General features: G+C 34.2%; 1 protein-coding gene and 1 pseudogene across 1 annotated transcript; both read right to left on the bottom strand.

Moving 5' to 3' along the window:
- Positions 1-9,054: 9,054 nt before the first annotated feature.
- On the bottom strand, positions 9,055-10,346 carry LOC106421259 (annotated as a pseudogene).
- Positions 10,347-11,964: 1,618 nt separating this feature from the next.
- On the bottom strand, positions 11,965-12,750 carry LOC106421258 (glutathione S-transferase T2-like). The gene is made up of 2 exons (XM_013862107.1): positions 12,472-12,750; positions 11,965-12,417 (listed from the first exon to the last, which is right to left on the bottom strand). The coding sequence occupies exons 1-2, from the start codon at positions 12,748-12,750 to the stop codon at positions 11,965-11,967; spliced, it is 732 nt and encodes a 243-aa protein (XP_013717561.1).
- Between the last annotated feature and the right edge of the window lie 9,948 nt (positions 12,751-22,698).

Genomic DNA, 22,698 nt, shown 5'->3' with positions numbered 1-22,698 from the left:
TTCTTTATTTCCAATTTAGTTCTCCAACTTCTCTTATTCACACATTGCCACCCCAAGTTCTTTGATAAAAAAAAGGTTATTCAATAACAATTTGGTAGAGTAGATTGATTTATGTTGTAAAATTATATTTAATTAAAAATATTTTTTTATATTTTTTTTTCAAATAATTTTGCGTTTTTTTCTTTAGAAAATAAATTTACTTTTAAAAGAAAAAACTTGTTTATTTATTTGTGAATTTTGTACGTAAAATTTGAATTTGTCTCTATACTTTTTTAATTCGTTTAATCAAAATATCTTTAATTTTGTTCTAAATTGTTAAATATTTACAGCAATAATATACAATTTGTTATAAAAGAAAACTATTTGTAGATATTATCCAAACCAAAAAAAAATACTATTTGTAGATATTCCAGAAGTTGAAGGACTATTAGCAAAATTAGCCTAATATTCCAGAAGTTGAAGGACTATTAGCAAAATTAGCCTCGTAAAATCAACATTGTTATCTTATACGATATTCCATTAGTATTTTTTTAATTCGTGGAAGATAGAGCCATGAAACTTCAACACGTGGCGTTTTGTTGACCGTTCCGGCTGGATAGGCACTGGGATGAATGTGACGTGTCGATGACGAGATGGGTCATCTTTTGTTGTCTGAAAAACGGTGAGGCTTATCCACATATGAAGGAAGAACCACAAAAACGATTTAAGCCGACAGTCTTTTCCTCTTCTGCTTGATTTTATTCATTTTTATTAATATTAATTTATTTTTAAAGAGTTGTTAATATTTTTCTTGGAAAAAATGGAATTGCCGAATAGTATGCTTTCAAAGTTACCACTTTTTGAAGATTTTATGTTTATCTGCTTCTAGATTCCTTCATTATTACATGTCTAAATTTTCAAGATTTTGTCATTAGTACTTTTTTTTTGGTCGAACGCCATTTCTCATAAGTACTATACTTATCGTGATAATTAAAAATAAAAATAAAGATTGTCAACAACATTTTTGAATTATACAAAATAAATACTAACAGTAGTACAAATCGCATACTGTACGAGAAAGCTCAACAAAACTCAATCCGAATGTATGAAGCATGATCAGTTATAGATTTAGTAAAGATTTCAATAAGTAATTTTTTTTTACAAATTTAAAAATTTATATCTATGTACTCTTTAAAAAATCTGGAGGAGATAGACAAATATTTCATTTGTTTTGGTATGAGGTTAATTATTGATTTAATGTTATCATCTTGGTTTTAATTTGCTTCTTGTCTCCTCCTAGCTTTTTCTCTTTTACCTCTTCTGGCATTGATGATTGTTTAATTTTTCTGTTTTAAGGCACAGAAAATACGACACTATTTAAAATGAAATTTTACAAAACAACTAGCTAGTCTTAGAATATAAATAATTATTAAGATAAGATACGTGTTTTGCGCATGATAAAATATTTATTAAAAATTTTATGTTTTAATATTGTAAAATCTGACGATTTCTGAATACATATGTTCTTGTGGTCAAAATATATTTGGTATTTATATTTTTTTCAATATAAAATAATTAACTAACTATAAATATTTGATACACATAGAAAAAATATAGAAGTCTAAATCAAAGTATTAAAATGTGATATCATTAATACTCATATAATCATAAACTAAGAGTTGTGAAAAAAATTGATGCTATTTATAAAGGAAAACTCAACCGTAAATATATAGCATGCATAGGTAGGTTTTTGGATTGTTTGAAAAGTTCAAAATAATTAGCATTAATTATCTAAAACTCATATTTTAGTGTGATACATTTAACCAATGTTTATGTAAATTTTCAAAAACTACCACAAACATATTTGACAAGTTGTTTTCAATGGTCGAAATTATAAACTTGGTGACAAAATATATTATTATCTTTAATTAAACTTACCATATAGAACTGTTTCAAAATTTTGTACCAAGCTTGAAAATTCGCCGTAAGCATTAACTTGATGGTAAAGTTTCTTATTTATTTAAAAAGTAGTATAAAAACAATTAATTTAAACTTAACAAAAAAGCTTGATTCTAAAATTGTGTATCACAATTAGGAATTCTTTTCTTCTAACGATAATAATACCGACATTTTACGATTGATCCTCCTTCGGGTCAATTGAAATTAAAAATAACATTTAAGCGACCTCAATTATAGATTATCTGAAATAAGTAATTGTTTTCTAATTAAATATATTGTACTGACAAATTTAAGATTTAATGTATGATCAAATTTTTTTTATATGTATACAATTTTTTATTGTTTATATAATCATATATATGTTGGGCCAATACATTTGAATATTTTCTTTTACCAACTTATCAGTAAATAAAATTTATATATTTTCGATTTTGAAGTTACACTAATTTTCAGAATATCAGATTTCTACTCTTTTTTGACAACATAAGATGGAAAATTAAAATATTAAAAAAAATTTACAAATTGGATTAAGCTTATAATTTGAAGTATAGTTTGTTTATGGACCACATTAAGACAACATAAAATTTTTCAGCCCGAGTATTATTATACTTAAAGTCCAAATATAGAAAGATGATAATATTAATTGTTTGTATATGATGAAAGTTAGGTTAACATGATATATATCATTAACTACTACGAAAAATCATTATTAATGTTTTTCTACACTACAAAAACACAATTAGGCATGTGCTAAATTTTTTCTTAATCATCAATATAAATTTCCTAATTTAAGTTCTAAAGAATTATGTTACAAGAACAAATATTTGATATATAAGTTCGTTTGGTAACAAAATAACTTAATTTCTGTATTACTCTTTATGTAAATTTTTATAGGCGAAGAAGGCATGAGAACCGAACAATATTCTTCTTTTTTTTTCTTTTATTAACAAAACAATTTTGAATAGCTCTGTTTCTTTACTATTTTTTTTATCATAGCGTCTCTTTGCTATTAATAAAAAAAAACAACACTTACAAAAAATCATTAGTTTCCGATTTATAGCAAAAACATGCAATACTTAGGCCATAATATATATAACAAACTTTGATTTAAATTGTTATCCAAGTACTACAAACTAAGAGAATATCTTACACCTTTTTTAAAAAAAAGCTATTACATTGAATCACAGTATAAATCAACATTGAGTCATTTAAAGAAAGTTCCATTTAATAAGTTCGTCGAGTATTAAGTTTATCATATCATATACATTTATGTTTGAATTAATATAAGTTTTCCTAACAATTGGATTTTGGACTTACTAATTTTTATATTAATTCTTATGTTTCCATGTAAGCCAAATTGACATCCTAATTAAGTGACACATAAGCAAGACTCTTTTTAATTAATACTCCCTCCGTTTCCGAAAGTAAGATTTTTTAGATTTTTTTTCTTATTTCACAAAGATAGACTTTCTATATTGTTAAGGTATTTTTTATACTTTTGAGTAACATTAATTGAGAATATTTGAATTGATTAAATTTCATTGATGGAAAATTATTGGAAGTGTATAATAAAGTAAAAAATAAATTAAATTATAAACATTTATTCAATTCTTAATAAGCGTGCATACTCTAGAAAATCTTATTTTCGAAAACAGAGTGAGTATAAACTTAAGGTTACAACTTTCTAAATATTTTTCTATTAATATATAGGGGATTACCTTCCTGGTGGGTATAATTCTGTTTGATATGGAATAATTAAACGTCTAAACAGTAGCACAATATATATGTTTCACATGTATAAATCTCACATATATTAATTGAAGATCATTTAAAAAGTTGCAACCTAACTTTGTACTAATTATAAAAAACCTTGATTAGGTGTCACTTAATTAGGATTTCAATTTAGCTTAGGTGGCAACTCAAGAATCAATTGAAAAAAATATTGGTCCAAAATCTAATTACTAGGGAACATGATAATGACCCAAAATATAAAAAATGTGTATTCTATCCTTAGATAAAAGCTATGGAACTACTTAATATGTCTAACATATATATGAAAATTAATGATTATGAATAATAAAGATTTAATAACAATTTTTGCATCATTTCTTATTTTTGTTTAATTTTATATTATTTAAAGAAATTAAACAATCACATTAACCATATAATAAAAAATAGATTTTTTTTCTTATATGATACATTTTGAATTTTTTAAATGACTTTAAATTACAAAAAAAAGTTAAAAATCCTTTTGAAAATTTGTGATCAATGAATTAATTTTTTTTGTTATAACAAGATACAAATGATTATACAATCATATTAATATGAATTTTTATTTAATAGATATTTATATTAAATAATATATGTATATATATATATATATATATATATATATATATATATATGTTTATATATATATATATGTTTATATTAATATTAATATTGTTTAAATTAAACTATGTACCATTTAAAAATACATAAATATGTTAATTTTTAAACTTGCATTGAAAGAGTATTGAGACCTTAATATTTTAATTTTGAAATTTTCCTAGAACCGATATGAACCATCATCATTTTCTTAAATTAGCCTAGAACAGTTTTTAATGATTGACTAAATGGATCACGTACATAGTAATATGTGTTTTGGTTTAAAAATTGTTGCATACCCAAAATCAATATGAATTATCATCATTTTCGTTTAAAATTTTGTCACAATAAAAATATAGGGTTGGACAAAATATCTGAATCCATAAAAACCGAACCAAAGCTGATCCAAAGAATAGTACTGAACTTTAACCAAAATTGGTTAGATATCCGAATGGGTTCAAAATTTTGGTATCTAGAGAACCAGAACCGAACCCGATCCAAACCGTAATATTTTAGGTATCTGAATATATTCGAACAAGATTTATATACTTAAATATATTAATTATTTTTTAATTTAATATCTAAAAGAATATAAAAAATATATAAGACGTTTTAATGTTGTCCAAAATACTTGGAATATATACAAATAGTTATAAGTACATGTTTAAAATAGCTAAAAATACTTAAAATACCTAAAATACTTAAAATATCTATTGATTTCATATCCAAATATTTAAGCTAAACCAATTTTTATGTTAAGTTTAAGTATTTTGGTATACATTATTCAAACTTATATGTTATATATTATTTTTATTTTTAGATTTTGAAAAATTCAAACTATATATGAACTTTAATTTTTGAAAAAAAATTAAATTGTTTATCTGAACCCAAACTTGAACCAAACCCGCAAAGATGCAAACCGAACCAAATCTTTAAGGATTCGAATCGAACCAAATGGTATCCGAATGTCCACCTCTAATGAAATGTAAAAAATGTTATTGATAACAAAATATATATTATTTATCATATTTAAGTATATTATATATATTTTTTTTAAATCACCCCGTGCAGGACTCATGTTATTATCTATTACAGGTAATTTGGCAATCACAAAAGAAAGAAGACTAGTAAGGGTGGGTTGCGTTTGTGCCAAAAAAAAAAAAAGTAAGGGTGGGTTGCGTAAAGCATTCGAATTCAATCAAAACCGCGTATCAACATAGGATCTCATCAGGATCATTGTCATGGGTCCTGCTTTAGCCATCTTCTATAGACCCACTCTCATTACACTTTTCTCTTTTCAATAATATTTCAATTTGAATCTAACGTGTCCGAACCACTTAACCCCACTCGATGTTGTTGCCCCCCACCGAGTGATCCGTCCGATCATGTGGCGTTGAATCCCTTCATCCCATCTGCTCCACGTCGCCATTTATGTTATCCATAATCCACTTCGTAGCTATTTTCATCTAAATACTTAAATTAGTTGAGGCAAGTTTGATCCTTTGGTTGCTTATGTCTTTACACAACCAACTTTTTTTTAAATCAAAAACAACAGATTGAGAAGGAAGCTCTTCTATTGGTCATCAAGTTTGTTTTAACTCTGGTTTTTCATCCTAATTCGTTCCTTATTTCTTACGTCTTAACACCATTTTCGTTTACCAATACTGCCGTAGCCCATATCTAATTAAGAAATATATATATATTTTTTTTTGGGGGGGAGTGTATTTGTGAAAGGAGAAAAAATTAGTGTCCTCGTGACTTCTCATAAATCAATTTCTACCATCTGTTGCTAGATAGAAGCCTTCTAACATTTTATGTTCCGTCCTAACCACGGCCGGTTTAATGTGATTAGAACTTTAGAGAAGCCATTACGAAAAGGGAAAATTCTATATCCCTTTATAAAATACTACTTTCATATTTTTGGATTCTTATATTTAAATAACCTATTAATAGCTCTTTCATATCAATTATTGAAAATTGATACTTGTGGCCTATCCGCTTGGATCAGCTCGATCTTCTCTAGCTGCCTAATTGATTCAAACTACTCAGGTTTGGGCGGCTCTGGTCGTATGAGTTACTCAATATTAGGTTCTAGAAATACTCTGTACCAGATAACGTATGCTCACCACATAATTAGTTAGGCACTTTGATAATCACATGGTACTAACTGAAAAGACTTTTACCGCCGCCATTTTTCAATATCTCATGAAGAGTTTGTTGATATCTTTGAAGTAAAGTTCTCGCCAGACAAAAGGGAGGAACTACAGACGGTTAAGAAGACCCAAACTAGCTAAAGTAAGCTCGTTAATAGTGATCTGAAAGTTACACAAAAGGTTACTTTGCGTTGGTTTTTAACATGTTTAGGTATTTTTTGTTAGAGGTATACTTTTTACTTCATTTTGTATTTCTTCTTTCCTAAATGCCCTTCTCTAACACACTTGCAATCTGGTCAGAAATGAATAGCAACTAGTTACTCTTTTCTCAGTTGCAATTAATTGGTAAGTTTCTTGAACAGTGTGATTTGTTTGGCATCGTTAGATTAAAAGTTGAAAAAATTAATCTGATGGCTGGTTGCATAAAGAGAGGGAAAGTGGGCGTGAAAGGGGGAGATTTGGTCAAGCGAGGCGTGGTTAAGTGAGGAGTGCTCACGGGAATTGGGAGAGGGTTGACTGAGTGAAACGTGGTTTGGTGAGGAGTGGTCACGGGAATTGGGAGAGGGTTGAGGAATTTTCGTCGAAGAAAATGTGATTGAAAGTGCCATGCGTTGTATTGACTGTTTATCGGAGAGTTGGGGTCAGTTTCAATCGGTGTGGCACAGTTGTGGCCGGGCTGATGTGGTGGAGGAGTAGAAGACGGTTGAAAAACATACAGCAACCACACTTCCCCAACCACACTTCTCCCAACCAAAAGACGTGGATTGTATCTTCGTCGGATCGGAGGAGAAAGATGGCGGCCGTCGCTATTCATCTGAAAAGGAATTAAATGGATCTAAGTAAATCTATAACATATGGTTCGAAATAAGATTAAAAAGGGTAAAATAATTGAAGAAATGTGGAAACTTGGAGTCACCGTAGAGTTTGGGCTGCAACAGTGAGAATTGACAATTTGCCGGTGAGACTGAACAAATCGCCGGTCAGAATGAAAAAATCGCCGGTGAGAACGAACAAATCGTGGTTGAAAATTGAAGAAAGATTATAATTTAGAGTCACCTATGCTTTGGGTTGCGGCGGTGGGAAGATTTACGGTGTCTAGGTTTAAACAAATATTGTGGTAATGAAGAATTAAATATGGAAAAAGTAAAAAGGATCATAATTTTAGTTTGAAGGGTAATTTAGACATTGCTATATGAGAAAATACTTGACATGGAGAAAGTATGCTAGAGTGATATGAGGTAAGAATAAAATATGTCTAAGTGTATTTTTTTCCGTATTCTTTTTGATCACATGGGTTTCATAGCTACAAAAACTATACAAGAATTAAAGAGATGGATGCTAGTGGACTATTTTCAATCGGTAGTACGTACTTTTATCTTTTGTAACCATTATGGAAGAGTAAATTGAGAATGTACAGAAGAAACTTAGACTATATTTTAAGATTGCGACGTAGTCGTTGTAGTAAATTGTTGATGTTTTTCTGGTCGTCAAAACTTTACAATAGGTTTCCAAAAATACCCGTGTCGGTGTTGTGTAGAACTATAAAGTGTTAAAAAGCTAAGGTTTGGGAGAGTTGATGAGTTCTTCTTTTTATAATTTTGAGAACTGAAAATAAAATTTACATTATCTAACGGAAGTGTAGTTTAGAAGACATGCGTTTGATTTACACTCTTACGAAGATGTTGTATTTGCTTTAAAATTCTAATGAATTCACGATCTTCTGGGCCATGCATGGTCGCATGGAATAATTTAGTAGAGCCGAACATCAATAAATAATCATCTCTTATATATCTCGATATATTGTTCACAGGCTATATAGTTATCTAGTCTTATTGAATATTTCACATGGAATATAGTAAAAGATTTCTCAAAAGTATTTGACTGTCACGGATACTTTCTAATAAATGTTGACAAAATGAGGAATCTATATTATAATAGATCATTTTTTGCTCATTCCTCAGCGCGCCACGTCATCGTTTTGTAGGCCCCACTTTTAAAAAGTGTAAAAAAATGTCAAGCTCATGGCTCGAACCCGGGTTATTGAGATATAAACACCAACATTTATACCACTAAGCTAACTGATACCTTTGTACATTGATGGCCGAACCTAATATATATTTATGAAGGCCGGAAGCCATTGCTTCTTCGGCTTCCTCTGAGGGTCGGACCTACAAGTGTGTTATGGGTTTCATTTTTAAATGGGATTCATCACGTTATATAAAAAAAGCTTAAGTTTGCAACAATTATGGTTTTCCTATATTGTAAACTGTTGTAGTTTAATATGGGTTCTTTTCATTATTGTCTCAAACAAGTCTGAGTTACAGAGTTGCGCCGTGTGTATGTTCGTAATCTATTTTTTCACCGGTGAACTCTTCATGTCCCCATCTTAAATCGCTTGATCATAAATGTTCCTGATTTGTAGCCCCTCTGTAAACCATATATATATGATTCTCATCTTTGATGAACCCAATCTGCATCTCCACAAAACTCATTGATTCCTCTTAGCTTTAACCATCTTCTAGAAAATGTTTCTCTCTGCCTCTCCAGTTCGTCAAACCGGCGTCCCGGCATCCGTCACTCAACCTTCGAGTCTCCCCGTCTTGGTCTTAGTAGTCAGAGCATAGCCTCTGGCTTCCTCCGCTTCTAGGATTCCCTGAACTTCAAGAAAGACAGAGAGTTTGTGGGAATCACAGTTCTTTCTGCAGCCTAGTTTCTAGGGAATCACGGTTTGTTAATCTCCGGAGATCCGCCGCCGAGGAAGGAAGCATCACCTCCACGATGCCATGACACTTGGCCCTCGCGATAAACGCCTCGTTGTCACTTCTCCGCAAATTAACGCCGGAGCTAGCAAGAACCACTTTCTCCACTTTCCCCGGCATCATTTTCGCCCATGTTATACGCCAGAAATCCACTGTAGCTCGTCCCGACAACACTATATCTCTTGACACCGAGCTTCTCCATCAGCTTCCCCATGCACGAAGCCTGAAACATCTCCGACCGGTTTTCGTCGGAGCAAAAGTAGGTAGTGGTGGAGCCGCCGAAGAAGACGAGGTCTGGAATGTAGAGACGGAAGTAGATAGAGAGTTTCTTTACCTGTCTGTTCCAATGCCATACAGCGGAGGGGCCAAAGCCGTGGAGGGGGAGGAGGGACGGCTTCTGTATGTTTTCAAACGGTGGTGGACCCCAGTATTGTATGGTGGTTTCGGAGTCGATGGAAAGGGTTTGTAGAAGAGACCAGCGGAGGAGAATCTCCGGTGAAGTATTGCCTCAACGAACTTTGCGATGCCCAGAAATGACGGAGCCATTTGTTTTTGTACAATAAGAGCATGTACATCAATGAAGCCCTTATTGGGTTCATATGTATTGTTTATTAATTTTATGGTGGGGCTATGAATAGTGATGAATCCGGATCAATTGTGCTCCTCTATCAATGAACCTGAAGTCGGGGTTCATAGGAATAAAATAATATTTTTTTTTGAAAAAGAAAGTAATTTTTAATTTTTTTGAAAAGTTATTATTCAATATAATGAGAATTTTCGAATAAAAATTTTGTTTTAAATATTTTTTTGAATATTATTCAATAAATTGAGAATTCATGAAAATAGAAAATATTTTGTAATATGTTTTAAAAAAAGTTTTTATTCAATACATTGAGAATTCATAAACTTACAACAACTTTTAAAATATTTTTTAAAAGTTTTTATTCAATACATTGAGAATTCATGAACATACAAAGATTATTCATCATGATTACCATATTTTTCCCATACATTTTCAACTAAATCAGCTTTCAAACACTCATGTATATGTGGATCCCGAATTTGATTGCGAATGTTAAGCATAGGGACATTCACACTTTTTCTCCTTTTCATCTTGGAACTTCGGCTGGACTCTCCTGCTTCGAAGTCAGATGTATCATACTGAGTGTATCCGTCGAGTTCGTTCTCTACTATCATATTGTGGAGTATGACACAAGTTTTCACAATCCTTCCTATCTTTTCCTTATCCCATAATAGAGCTGGGTTTTTAACTATTGCAAACCTCGATTGCAATACTCCAAAAGCACGTTCGACATCTTTTCTAATTGATTCTTGATGTCGAGCAAATAGCTCTGCTTTAGGACCTTGAGGAAGTGGGATGGATTGGATAAATGTTGACCAATTCAGATAAATTCCGTCGGTAAGGTAGTACGCCATACGATATTTGTGGTTGTTGACCTTGAAATTAATTCTAGAAGCTCGACCTTGTAAGATGTCATCAAAAACTGGTGACCGGTGAAGAACATTAATATCGTTGAGGGTACCTGGTAATCCGAAAAATGAGTGCCATATCCAAAGATCATGTGATGCCACAGCCTCTAAGACAATTGTCGGCTTTTCTGAACCACGTGTGTACTGCCCTCTCCAAGCGATTGGGCAGTTTTTCCACTCCCAATGCATACATTCGATGCTGCCTATCATCCCCAGAAACCCGCGTGCCTCTCCAGTGTCAAGTAATCGTCGAAGATCATCCGGTGTAGGTCTTCTTAGATACTCATCTCCAAACAATTGTATTATCGCTTCCGTGAAATTATCCAAACATAAAAGTGCAGTACTTGCCGCAAGTCGGAGATATTCGTCATACGAATCTCCCGCTTGACCATATGCCAACATTTGTATAGCTGAAGTACATTTTTGAAGTGCAGATAGCCCGTACCTTCCGTGACCATTTCTTCGTTGCTGAAAGTATGGAACTTCATTACTTAGGCGATCGACAATGCGAAGGAATAAAGGCTTGTTCATTCGAAAACGCCGCCTAAACATTTCGGGTGGGTATGTAGGATTTTCACTGAAATAGTCGTGCCATAGTTGACTATGTCCTTGTTCCCGATCTCTTTCGATATAGACTCGTCTCTTCGGCTCGTTGGCTTGAACATCAACAACAGAGTCGATGAAATCATCAATTTGTTGGTCGACCATTTCTTCAAAAACTTCATATACTTCATCATTTGAGGAGCTTGACATTCTTCACTTTTTTTTTTGTTAAACCTTGGCAATGGCTCACGTGATTCTTCAAGACCTTTGCGATTCTTCACTTTTTTTTCTAAATTTGATCAAGTGTTTAACAAAACTTGGCTTGTTGGCTTGTAGTAGTGTTCGGCTTGTTGGGTTGTAGTAGTGTTTAAAGAGAAATATGATGAGATATGATGAGATTCATACATAAAGAGAAATATAAAGACAGAGATACAAAGAGAAGAAGTTGAGTTTTTATTTAGAAACATACATGAAGAGAGCATATTTATATATGCTTGTTACATAACCAGTGATACAAAGTTCAGTACTACCCGTGAAACAAAGTACATAGTAGCAACCCGTGAAGAAACAGACACATAGCAACCCGTGATCCAGCCTTCATGACATACACGTGACCTGCAAAACAAAAACCAAACAAGAAAGTAAATAACTAAACAGATTCAGGCAACTAAATAATTAAAAGAACAGAGATTCAGCCAAGCAAGTTAACCAATTCAATCAAGCATTTCACAAATGAGTTTGTTTTTCAGAGTGATTTCGTTAGGAGATAGATCATTGTCGTTTTTTGCAAGGAGACTATCAAGGAGTTTCTGTTGGGATATTTTCTGTTTCGCAGCGAGAATGCTCTCTATTTGATCGAAAGCTGCTTCATTCCCGTGCCTCATGCGTTTGGTTGCTTTGCAAGCCTTAACACCATGCGGCCTAACCTCCTCCTCAGGCATCACCTTTTCACCTTCCTTCCTTTTCTCCTTCGCACCATCTCTGGACTTCGAAAATGACTTCCATTTCTGATCATATCTCAGTTCCCTCCAACAGTGTTCCATGGTGAACTTGACCTGGTAATCATTGAAGAAGATGTCATGGGCAGCCTTCATGACATCATTCTCATTTTGGCCACTAGCTTGCTCCTTCAAAACCGTCTCATAGCATCCCACAAACTTGCACACCTGCTCGTTTACCCTTCCCCACCTCTGCTTACACTAACTCCACTCTCTAGGAACGCAGCCAGTGAGCTGAGGGCTTGAATTGAAGTACTCCTCTATTCTCTTCCAAAAGCATCCTCCCTTCTGCTCGTTACTGACAATAGGATCCTTGCTGGTGTTCAACCAACCACTGATGAGCACAAGGTCTTCTTTTGTTGACCACTTTCTCTTTTGCAACAGTTTAACTAACCCGAGAGAGTTACCTACTGCCTCAGCATAGTTCAGGTCTATTGCTGGACTGCTCTGCGAAGCTAATAGGTCAATAAACCCGGGAGAGTGTATGGAAAAGGGATCCATTTTCGTTTTGGTTTAGGTTGATGTTTTAAGTTAATGGGGTTTTAAACTAGTTTTAGCTTTGATAGGAGAGAACAATTAAACTCTACCTACCAAACATTCATTATATAAGCCATTACAGAACAACTACTTGACAGAGAGCAGTCATTACATATCAAATCAACTACTTAATACAATCAGAGCAACCAACCAACCAACACAGAATTAATTCCAGTGTACTTTTCGTTCTAGGTCTAGTTTAGCTAATTAATACAATCAGAGCAACCAACCAACCAACCAACCAACTAAACTACTACTAGTTCAATTTAGTTTAGTTTAAAAAACCGATTAATTTTTATATAAAAATGGAACTAGTTCTAGTTTTGAACTACATCATAGATACAATTTAGTTTAGACTTACCTCTGATTTTCAGTCGTAGCAGACCTTCTCCAGGTCAGCGACCTCGACAGTGAGGTAATCTACCTGCCCAGAGAGGTTTCTAATCTGTTCCTGGACATGGAAACAACAATAATACAGTGTTAGTGACTTAATAAGTACATAAGTATAATGTAACAGCAATGAAAGAGCAAGGAAATACACTAACCTCCAGTTTCACAATCCGTTTATTGAGATTCCACACCCCCTTTGATCACCTGCTCAGCCTCCTCCACAATCTTACTTAGCCTTTCGATCTCCTCCTGGACACCAACCACCCAAAGATGACGATAATGCAACCCATCATCCTTGTTGACAACAGAAACATTAATTATAAGACTTCGAGTAACATTAATTATAAGAACATAATTACGGATTGAGACTTACCTCATAGTTTATGCAGGTGAAGAAGCACTTTCCAGGAAGAGTGTCGTAGTCTTCCTACCCCCGAACCTCGTCAATGATTCTCCCACCGCAAGCACACCTTCTCGGAATCCCGTATTGTGAATCGGCGACGAACCCTAACATGTTGCAGTAATCCTTTTGCTTCTTTGAATGTCTTCTCTCTTCTGCGGGATCCATCTGCACCAGAAAAGGAAATGATTAGAGCATAATAACTAAACAATATGATTAAACGAACCACTAAGAGAAACAGCTAACTAAGAGAAACATGTGACTCTAATTCAATTCACATACAAACGAACCCTAAATCAAACCATATTGACGATTTAGTACCTTGTATCGAAACACCCAAAACAATTAACTCGATGTCAAATCACATATAAACGAACCCTAAATCAAACCCCCATGACGATAACCAACCATAAATCGAAACCCCCATATCGATTTAGACCCCTAACAAAGAAACCCCCAAATCGATTTCAGATCCCAGACTCGAAACCCTAAATCCCTAAAAACAACTCTATTGAACCGTGACTCTACTCGGAAACGGACCTGAGCTAGATGAGAAGCCACTCCGTCGGCGATTTGATGGAGAAAATAGCCCTGGATCGGTGTCGCACGAAAAATTGCCTCTCGACGGGGAACCCTAGCTTTTTTGAGAGAAAAGGAAATTAGGAAAATAACGCGAAAGCCCTACTTTCGTCGTCGTCAACGCGAGTCAAAGAAGCCACTCCCTGCTCGCCACGTGGCTTGAACCCGTTTCATACGGGATCACTCCAGCGGCCCGGTTCAACGTTAATTACCCATTTTTCTTTTTCTTTTCGAAATCCAGCCCTATGAAACTGAGCCCATGACCCGCTTATAAACCCTCGATGTACATGCTCTAAGAAAGCTTTTTAAAGAGCCAAAAGTTATTAACTAATTAGTGTAGGCCTGCCCTACAGGCGGGATTTGATATATTGATTTTTATTGAGTATATAATTTTGTGTAAATTTGTTTTAATGTTAAATTAGATGTGAGTATGATTATGTTGTATACACCAAATTTTATCTATATAACTAATTTTTTGTGTAAATTTACTTTTTTAAATTATTTTATGTAAATTTACCATAACTTATTTGATTTTTCATAAAGAAGTAATATAAACACTAAAATAAATTTACGTGATCGAGACACAGTATTTTAGTCAAAATTATTTTCATTCTCAAGCACAAAAAATATCTAATGTTCATTCGAATCTAGTCAATTATGCATCAGTGATGGTGTATATAGTTGCATTGCAAGAATTTATAACTTCATCTCTTACACTCTTAGTTAATATATAATTTTAATGTGTCTCTATTCTAAGGTTATTTTTGTTTTAGAATAAGCTTTTGTTTGTTCAAATATAACATAGAAGGCCTTTTAATTTCCATCTGATAAGCAATACACTGACCAAATATTGTTACTTCTACTTCAAGCTTGTGCTCCGTTATTGTGGCATATATTTTTCTAAGTAGTGTCACGAAATTTATTTTAAAACGAAGATGACGGGTTAAAATCTGAAGATGGAATCATTTAGCCCACGAAAATGTTTAAATATTATATTTAATAATAAAACTTCATTTATGGTCATATTTATTCTGTTGCACAGATTTTTTAGTGTAAATTTATTATTATTAGCATAAATAGACAAAACCAAACCGGTTAAAATACAATAAGCATAAATAGAAAATTAGATATAATTACATCATACAGTTAAATAATCTCAATTTTCTCTGTATTTAGTTATAGATAGCAATTTACAACTTAACCCGCATAATAAATCATAATCTTGAATGCACAGATTTCTCACAACCGGAACGGTTTATTCACATCATTAATATCACTTGTGTATAAATTTGTTTTAGTGTACATACGTATTATAAAAATTTAATCTTTTTAAACCTATTAAGAAAAAATGTTGAATATTCAATATTAATTTGTAATAAACTATAAGGGCAAAAATATATCCCAAAATTTTTAACAAATATAAATTTGAAAAACCAATATTTTTAAAGTTTACAATTTATCAGTAAACAATATACTGAAAGTGTATAAAATGTCTTTTTGAAATAAATATTTTTTAGTAAAAACGGAGATTTTTTGAAACGGGAAAGTATATATCTGAAACATTAAACAAAAGACCAGCACTACAAGAAAACATATTTATTACAAGGGTCATATTCCTTGTTAATTCGTTGTAATAGAAGGGTTACAACGAATTAACAAGGAATAGCGTTTCGTTGTAAAACGCCCGTCGTAATGTAAGATTCGTCGTAACTTCCATGTAACATTTACGACGAAATAAATTCGTTGTAAAAGCGAAAGAGAGTATTTCATCGTAGTTTCGTAGTTACACTTCATCGTAAAAGACTCGTATAGTTTCCTTGTAAAGTCGTCTTTAAGTACTTGTACAATTTACGACGAATTTACAAGTCTTTTAATGTAAAGTCCTTGTAATATTTACGAGGAATTTACAAGTATTTCCTAGTAAATTTCCCGTAAAGATTACGAGGATTTTACAAGGAAGTACTTGTAAAATCCTCGTAATCTTTACGAGAAATTTACATCTCATTGTCATATTATTATATTATTATGAAATATTCAAAATCAAAATATATAATTTATAAAATAAAATATTGAAAATTAAAATATATTTTTAAAAATATATATAAATTTCATAAAATAATATTCAAATTAATAATAGAAAACAAAAAAATTGAAAAATAAAAAGCTAAGGGAGAACGCCGTCGAAGTATTTGTTGGAGGTGTTTCTTCCTGGAGAGTCTCGTACTTCATCTATGGATTCTGCCTCGAAGAGTAGGATGAAGTCGTCCTTGTGGCTTCATTGATGAAGCTTATTCATATCGTCCGTTCCATCTTTTTAGGAGCCACCTTGAAAAAAGAAACATATTAATATAATTAATTACATAAAATTATAAGAAAATAAAATATATTTAATTTTTTAAAAAAAATATCTAATCAGTCGTTTAAATGCCTCAACCTAATATTTGAATATAGTTTTGTTACCTAAAATTATCACCTAAACTAACCACCTAATCTAATTAACTAAACTAATCACGTAAACTAATTACCTAAACTAACCACCTAAACTAACCACCTAAACCTAAATTAATATTAAAAACAACATACCTTTGAGAGAAGGAGAGGAGTGGTTTGAGATGAATGAAGGAGGCATTCCTCATTCATGTTTCGAGTTTATATAAGAAAACAACATTCCTCGTAAAGTCGTCGTAATTTTACGAGGAATATACCAGGCCCGCGTTTTTAGTGTTACGAGGAATCTACCAGATCCGCGTTTTTAGAATTACAACGAATTTACAAGGAATATTTACGACGAATTTACAAGGAAAATTTTACGACGACTTTACAAGGAAAGCTTTACAATGAAATTACAAGGAAAGTATTACAACGAATTTACAAGGACACATGTATTACGAGGAATTTACCAGGCCCGTGTGTTTTCTATTACGACGAATTTACTAGGACTATATCTGAAACCCCGAAAATCAAATCCCTAAACCCCAAAATCACTTATCTATTTACACCATACCCTTTTACCACATCATCCCCTTTATCATATTTTTTCTTAAACCATAAACTCCAATTGAATCCTTAAAACGCAAGTTATAAGTACTATAATCAAACAACCACTTGATAGCAAATAATCAAATTATTCTGTAATCTCTAAACCGAGGGTATGAAATGAAGTTAACTTGCTTGGCTTGAGAATGCTTACAACAAAATCAGTTTGGTAAAACAGCTTAAACACGTTTTCACCAAAAATAATGGTAACATGTTTCGTGAAAAAAATCCTTGTAAAGTTACAACGAATTCACAACGAAAGCATTACAACGAATTTACAAAGAAAGAATTACAACGAATTTACAAGGACACATGTTTACGACAAATCTACCAGACCCGCGTTTTTAGAGTTACAACGAATTTGCAAGGGAGCATTACAACGAATTTACAAGGAAATCTTTACAACGAATTTACAAGGAAATGATTACAACGAATTTACAAGGACACGTGTATTACAAGGAATATACCAGGCCCGTGTTTTCCATTACGACAAATTTACTACGACTATATCTGAATCCCTGAAAATCAAATCCCTAACCCCCAAATTCTCTTACCTATAACCTCATATCCCTTTTACCCCATTCCCCCATTCTCCCATTTATCCTATTTTCTCTTAAACCCTAAACTCCAATTAAATCCTTAAAAGCCAACAAATAATTATTATAACCAAACAATATACACTTGCATTAAGTCTTAAACTGATTTATATATTTTTAAAAAATATTTAAAACATATATTACATCATTCTGAATCATTCGAGTTTTCAACAATATCAGTACAATGATTATCATCGCTTGCATCGAACTCTTCTTCACTTTCTTCATCCGTCATATCGTCGAAAAGATCTTCATATTGGCGGTTATCCACATCAATTAGAAGGATGTCATCAGTTTGTTGTTCAGATACTTCCACTTCAGTGATACACACTTCTTCTTGTAAAAGTGATTCTTCTCTAGCAACTATTCGTTCACGAGGTGTAACTTTGATAGCAGCTAATCAAGTTATTCCAAAATCTCTTAACCGAGGGTATCAGTTTGGTAAAGCATGCTTAAAACACGTTTTCACAAAAATTAATGGTAACATGTTTCGTCGTAAAAGCCTTGTAAAGTTACAAGGACTTTACAACGAATTTTCTCTTTCCTCGTAAAATCGACGTAAATTTACATGTAAATTACCACGAAACATTTTCCTTGTAACTTTACTACGACTTTACGACGATATTCAGTTTTATCGTAAAATCGTAGTAATTTTCTCGTAAATTTACGAGGAATATATTTCCTCGTAATTTTTCCTCGTTATAGGCATGTTTTTTTGTAGTGCAAATATAAAAATGTGTAAAGATTGACACAACTAAGAGTCAAACGAAACAGCCAAAACATCGATGGTTCAAACAATATGAAGTCGATGCTTTTTTAAAAAAAAATTCCATATTAGTCGCTTCAGGTGAAGGCTATTTAATTGAGACATGGCTTCTGTGAGATAAGATTGCATAAAGAGAGAAGCCTTCACTCCATCCCAATGAACTGTCAAATGCTTCATGAACTTTGGGCAGATGACTTCCTCGATGTCACTCATGAGCTAAACATAGATACACATGAGAGACTTATTAGATAATTAAGCTACGATTAAAGCTTTTATAGCTATATAGTGAACTTAATATAATACTTTTAAGAGAATGCATCTGCTAAGGGTGTGAATCTTTTGATTATTGAACTCTTTCATCTTTATGATACAGTAGGGACAAACAAAATAATCAACTTTGATGAAGAATATAGACACTATACTTGGTCACAACTCACAAAATCAATTTGAATTAAACAACAAACTTAAAAGCAAAAACTAAAGATACGTTCAAGATGTTTTACCTGGATCCATGCTCCATAATAACTTCGGTCATCTAAAAATAATTAAAAAGTAGCTCAAAACCATTAGGTCATGAAACATTTCGTCAGAGCAACAATATGAAACTCATTTACATACAAACCATTAGAATCAAACAAATTCCATTTGCTAACTCAGTAGCAAAAAAGACCTCAGAGCCAGACAAAAGGTCAAATTAAGTTTCATAGATTATTTCATGGTTAAGTACCTAACAGCAGCATCTTATATAGTTAACCCCCGAGGATCCACAGTTCCAAACAAATTTACTCTATATAAGCTATAAAAAAATATGCTAAAAGGAATGGGTAAAACTGAAACAAAAGCCAATAACTTTACCTTTAACGTCTCCTGCCTTTTCCTGTAATATGTGAAGCTCAAATTTAGTTGTTGTCGAGGAAAAAAAAAGTTGTTGTCAAGGCAGCCCATAGGAGTTGAACCTATCAATACCACCCTTGTGAGAACCAAAATTCACACCGTCGAGTTTTGTTAATCGGAGGAAAGCCAAGTTAACCTAGCCTTCCCTGAAGGTCTCAGTTATCTGCTGGGCCACGCACAACACAATCAATATGGAAGATTCGAAAGTAATAAATCGTAAAAGAGCGAAAAAATAACAAAGAGGTCTTATTTCCGAATTCGCGTTTGAGCGTGAACAACAGGTAAGATCCTAGGCCACGAGAGCTGTCGGTATGTTCGCTAGTCTAGCCACCTGAGTTCTAACCTAGTTGAGTCGCAGCTCGGTAGTAAAAACGGAAAAATGCCTAAATTGCTCTAAGTATTAAGTTTGCTCTTAGAATGCTCTCTGAATCCCCTCTTCTCTTCGTCCTAGGTCCTCCTTATATACTCCTTCTTAGGTCGGTTTACCTCTTCTCGGGCCGGATTTGTCGCAAAGTGGGCTTTTCCATATTTCCTTCTTCTTCGTGATTATCTTCGAAAATTTGATATTTATCTCTTCCCGCGGATGCGATAAACCGTCATACCAGTTTTTGGGTTCAAGTCTTTTGGGACCAAAGATGGGCCGTTGTCTGCAATTCGGATCCTCTTTTGGTCGTATCGAGATTTAAGCGTTTTTACGATTTTACTCGCGAAGTAGTCATTGGTATAGGCATGGTTCTTCCAACGGAACCCTGTTTCTTCGCATAGCCGAGGCAGTTGGTGTTAAGTTAACTGTAACCTGCTCTACTACGAAGAATAGGAAACTGTTCGAGAGACATAACTTTCCCAACTTCCCGAATACTTTCGACGATGTTTTCTAGACGGAACATTGGTGTCGTATCCACGGACCCGAAGACTGAGTTACGGAAACTTTGGACGGAGATGCATGGTTATGGGATGGGACCGGGTTCGGAATGGTCCATGGAGAATTGGCCGCGGTCGCCGGGCGAGCTGGCCCGTGTCACGGCCGAGCTCGCCGGCGAGTCGACCGGCAACACGGCCGTGCTCGCCGGGCGAGCTGGCCCGTGTCACGGCCGTGCTCGCCGGGCGAGCTGGACCGTGTCACGGCCGAGCTTACCGGCGACTCGACCGGCAACACGACCGTACTCGCCGGGCGAGATGGCTCGTGTCGCGGCTGAGCTCGCCGGGCGACCCGTTTCGGCTGTTCGTTTTCTCGGCTTTTGAAGTTTTAACCGAGATTCGGTTTTTCTAAAGACTTTCGGACATCGATTCCGTCGTGACCGATTTTTACCCCAATATTATTCTATGATTAATGGAGTTAGCGATAACTAATTTTAAGAAATAATAGATGAGCAGACATCTTCTTCCAACTTGCTTATCCTTTTTGGACCAAATGTAAGCGGCTTTGTGATCAAATGTGTCAGCAATGCCATTACCACGATAAAAGTATTTGCACAGTGTCTATATCTGCTAAGAAAATGATTCCAAATAGAAAGAAAGTAGCAACTTAACAAAACCCTGAATATGCTTCTATGGGTTCATAAACTGATGACTATACACTTCACTACGTTCTCTGTAAATCTAATGAGTGTCCTATATCATATTTCACATACCAGTAGAAGAACTCTCTAGCGCCTTTTCTAGCTAAACATATTTAAACTTGAGAACCAAGCCAACCTAGAAGCTGTCGAAGCATACCGTAAACATAGATCAAAGCTTCTCACAATCTTGCAAGTAAAGGGTGGTAGCATCCATTGTCTGTGTGGTCGTTTCAACAAAAGCTTCTACGTGATCAGACCCAGTCAATACACTTCCTCTTGTATGCATTCAGAACATCGCTGGCTTTGATTTCAGGGATGTGAGACACATATCTTTCACCACTGACACATCACCGCCTGAAACACATATACAAAGGAATCATAATCAACAAACACCTTCTACATGAATCATAATAAACATAAAAACCTATCAGCTTGATAATTTTGAGATTACAGGCCGGAATAATTTAACGTTATTATGTACCGGATATTAGAGAAATCGATCAATCAACAAAAGAATCTGAAACTTCTCACCTTCCAGATTTTGTAACCGTTCATCGGTGAGGAAGCGGCAGCGACCGAGATTTCCTTAAAGTTCCTCTTTGTCGTCACTGGAAGAAGGCAGTGAGAATCACTTTACTGCTCACGCACAGACCTAGTGATAGAAAGCGGAAGCTGTGTAGTTCAAAGATCAAAGGTTGATCTCGAAACTGGTTTCTTGTAGTCGAAGGTAATTCAAAAACAAGATGGATAGGGCGCGAATACTCTTCGCAGTGCCTTTTGCAAAGCTCTTTTAAAACCTAAAACTTATAACTTCTTATTAATCAATCATGTTCTACAAAGCTTGATCACGATCTCTATTTATAATAACTATTAAAGCCAAAACCTAAAGGAATCGGGAAACCCGTAATTATTAGGAAAACATACCAAAAGGAAATAAAACCGTCAATAGATAATAAGGAAAGAACCCTAATTAGTTGTGGAGGTGGAATCGTCGAGAATCCTAGGTGCTGCTGCATCAGGTCTCCCCGGGTGAGAAGGATTTGACCACGAATCCTGATCGTCGTTGTCTCCATGATAAGGGAAGAGATGCTTGACATTAAACACATCGGAAGTCCGAACAGTAGGAGGAAGCCAAACTCGACAAGCAGTTGGGTTGATCATCTCAAGAACCTCCACCGGGCCTATCTTGCAGGACTTAAGTTTATTGAATTCACCAGCCGGAAGACGATCTTTAGTCAAGACGACCCAAACAGAATCTCCTGGCGCAAAGATCAACTCTCGTCGTTTCCTGTCAGCAGCCGCTTTGTATTTAGAAGCAGAGGTTGTCAAGTTATTAGTTGCCATTTGATGAATGTCCTGAATACCGGAAACGAAATCTAAGGCTTCGCCATGAACACGCGATTTATCAGGCAATGTGGTGAGGTCGAGAGGTCCGCGAGGAAGGATGCCATACACCACCTGAAAAGGACAAAAACCCCAAACTCCGGTTCAAAGCCCTGTTATGCGCAAACTCGGCTTGTCCGAGCTTAGTATCCCACAATTTGATATTGTCGCCCACGAGACAGCGAAGAAGATTTCCCAGTGATCGATTAGTAACTTCAATTTGTACATCCGTCTGAGGATGATACGCAGTACTCATATCCAAGCTAGTCCCCAAGAGTTTCCACAAAGAACGCCAGAAGTGACTCAGAA

The sequence above is a fragment of the Brassica napus genome, chromosome C9, assembly GCF_020379485.1.
Source record: "Brassica napus cultivar Da-Ae chromosome C9, Da-Ae, whole genome shotgun sequence".
Classification (NCBI taxonomy): Eukaryota; Viridiplantae; Streptophyta; class Magnoliopsida; order Brassicales; family Brassicaceae; genus Brassica; species Brassica napus.
The sequence above is the reverse complement of the archived record's forward strand: the minus strand, read 5'-3'. Positions and strand labels throughout refer to the sequence as shown.

Bases quoted from the DNA above. Each gene is read 5' to 3' on its own strand.
- LOC106421258 (XM_013862107.1), bottom strand. From the start codon at position 12,750: ATGGATCCCTTTTCCATACACTCTCCCGGGTTTATTGACCTATTAGCT. The intron at 12,418-12,471 runs GTTCCTAGAGAG...GTAAACGAGCAG, and splicing joins GCCCTCAGCTCACTGGCTGC to GTGTGCAAGTTTGTGGGATG.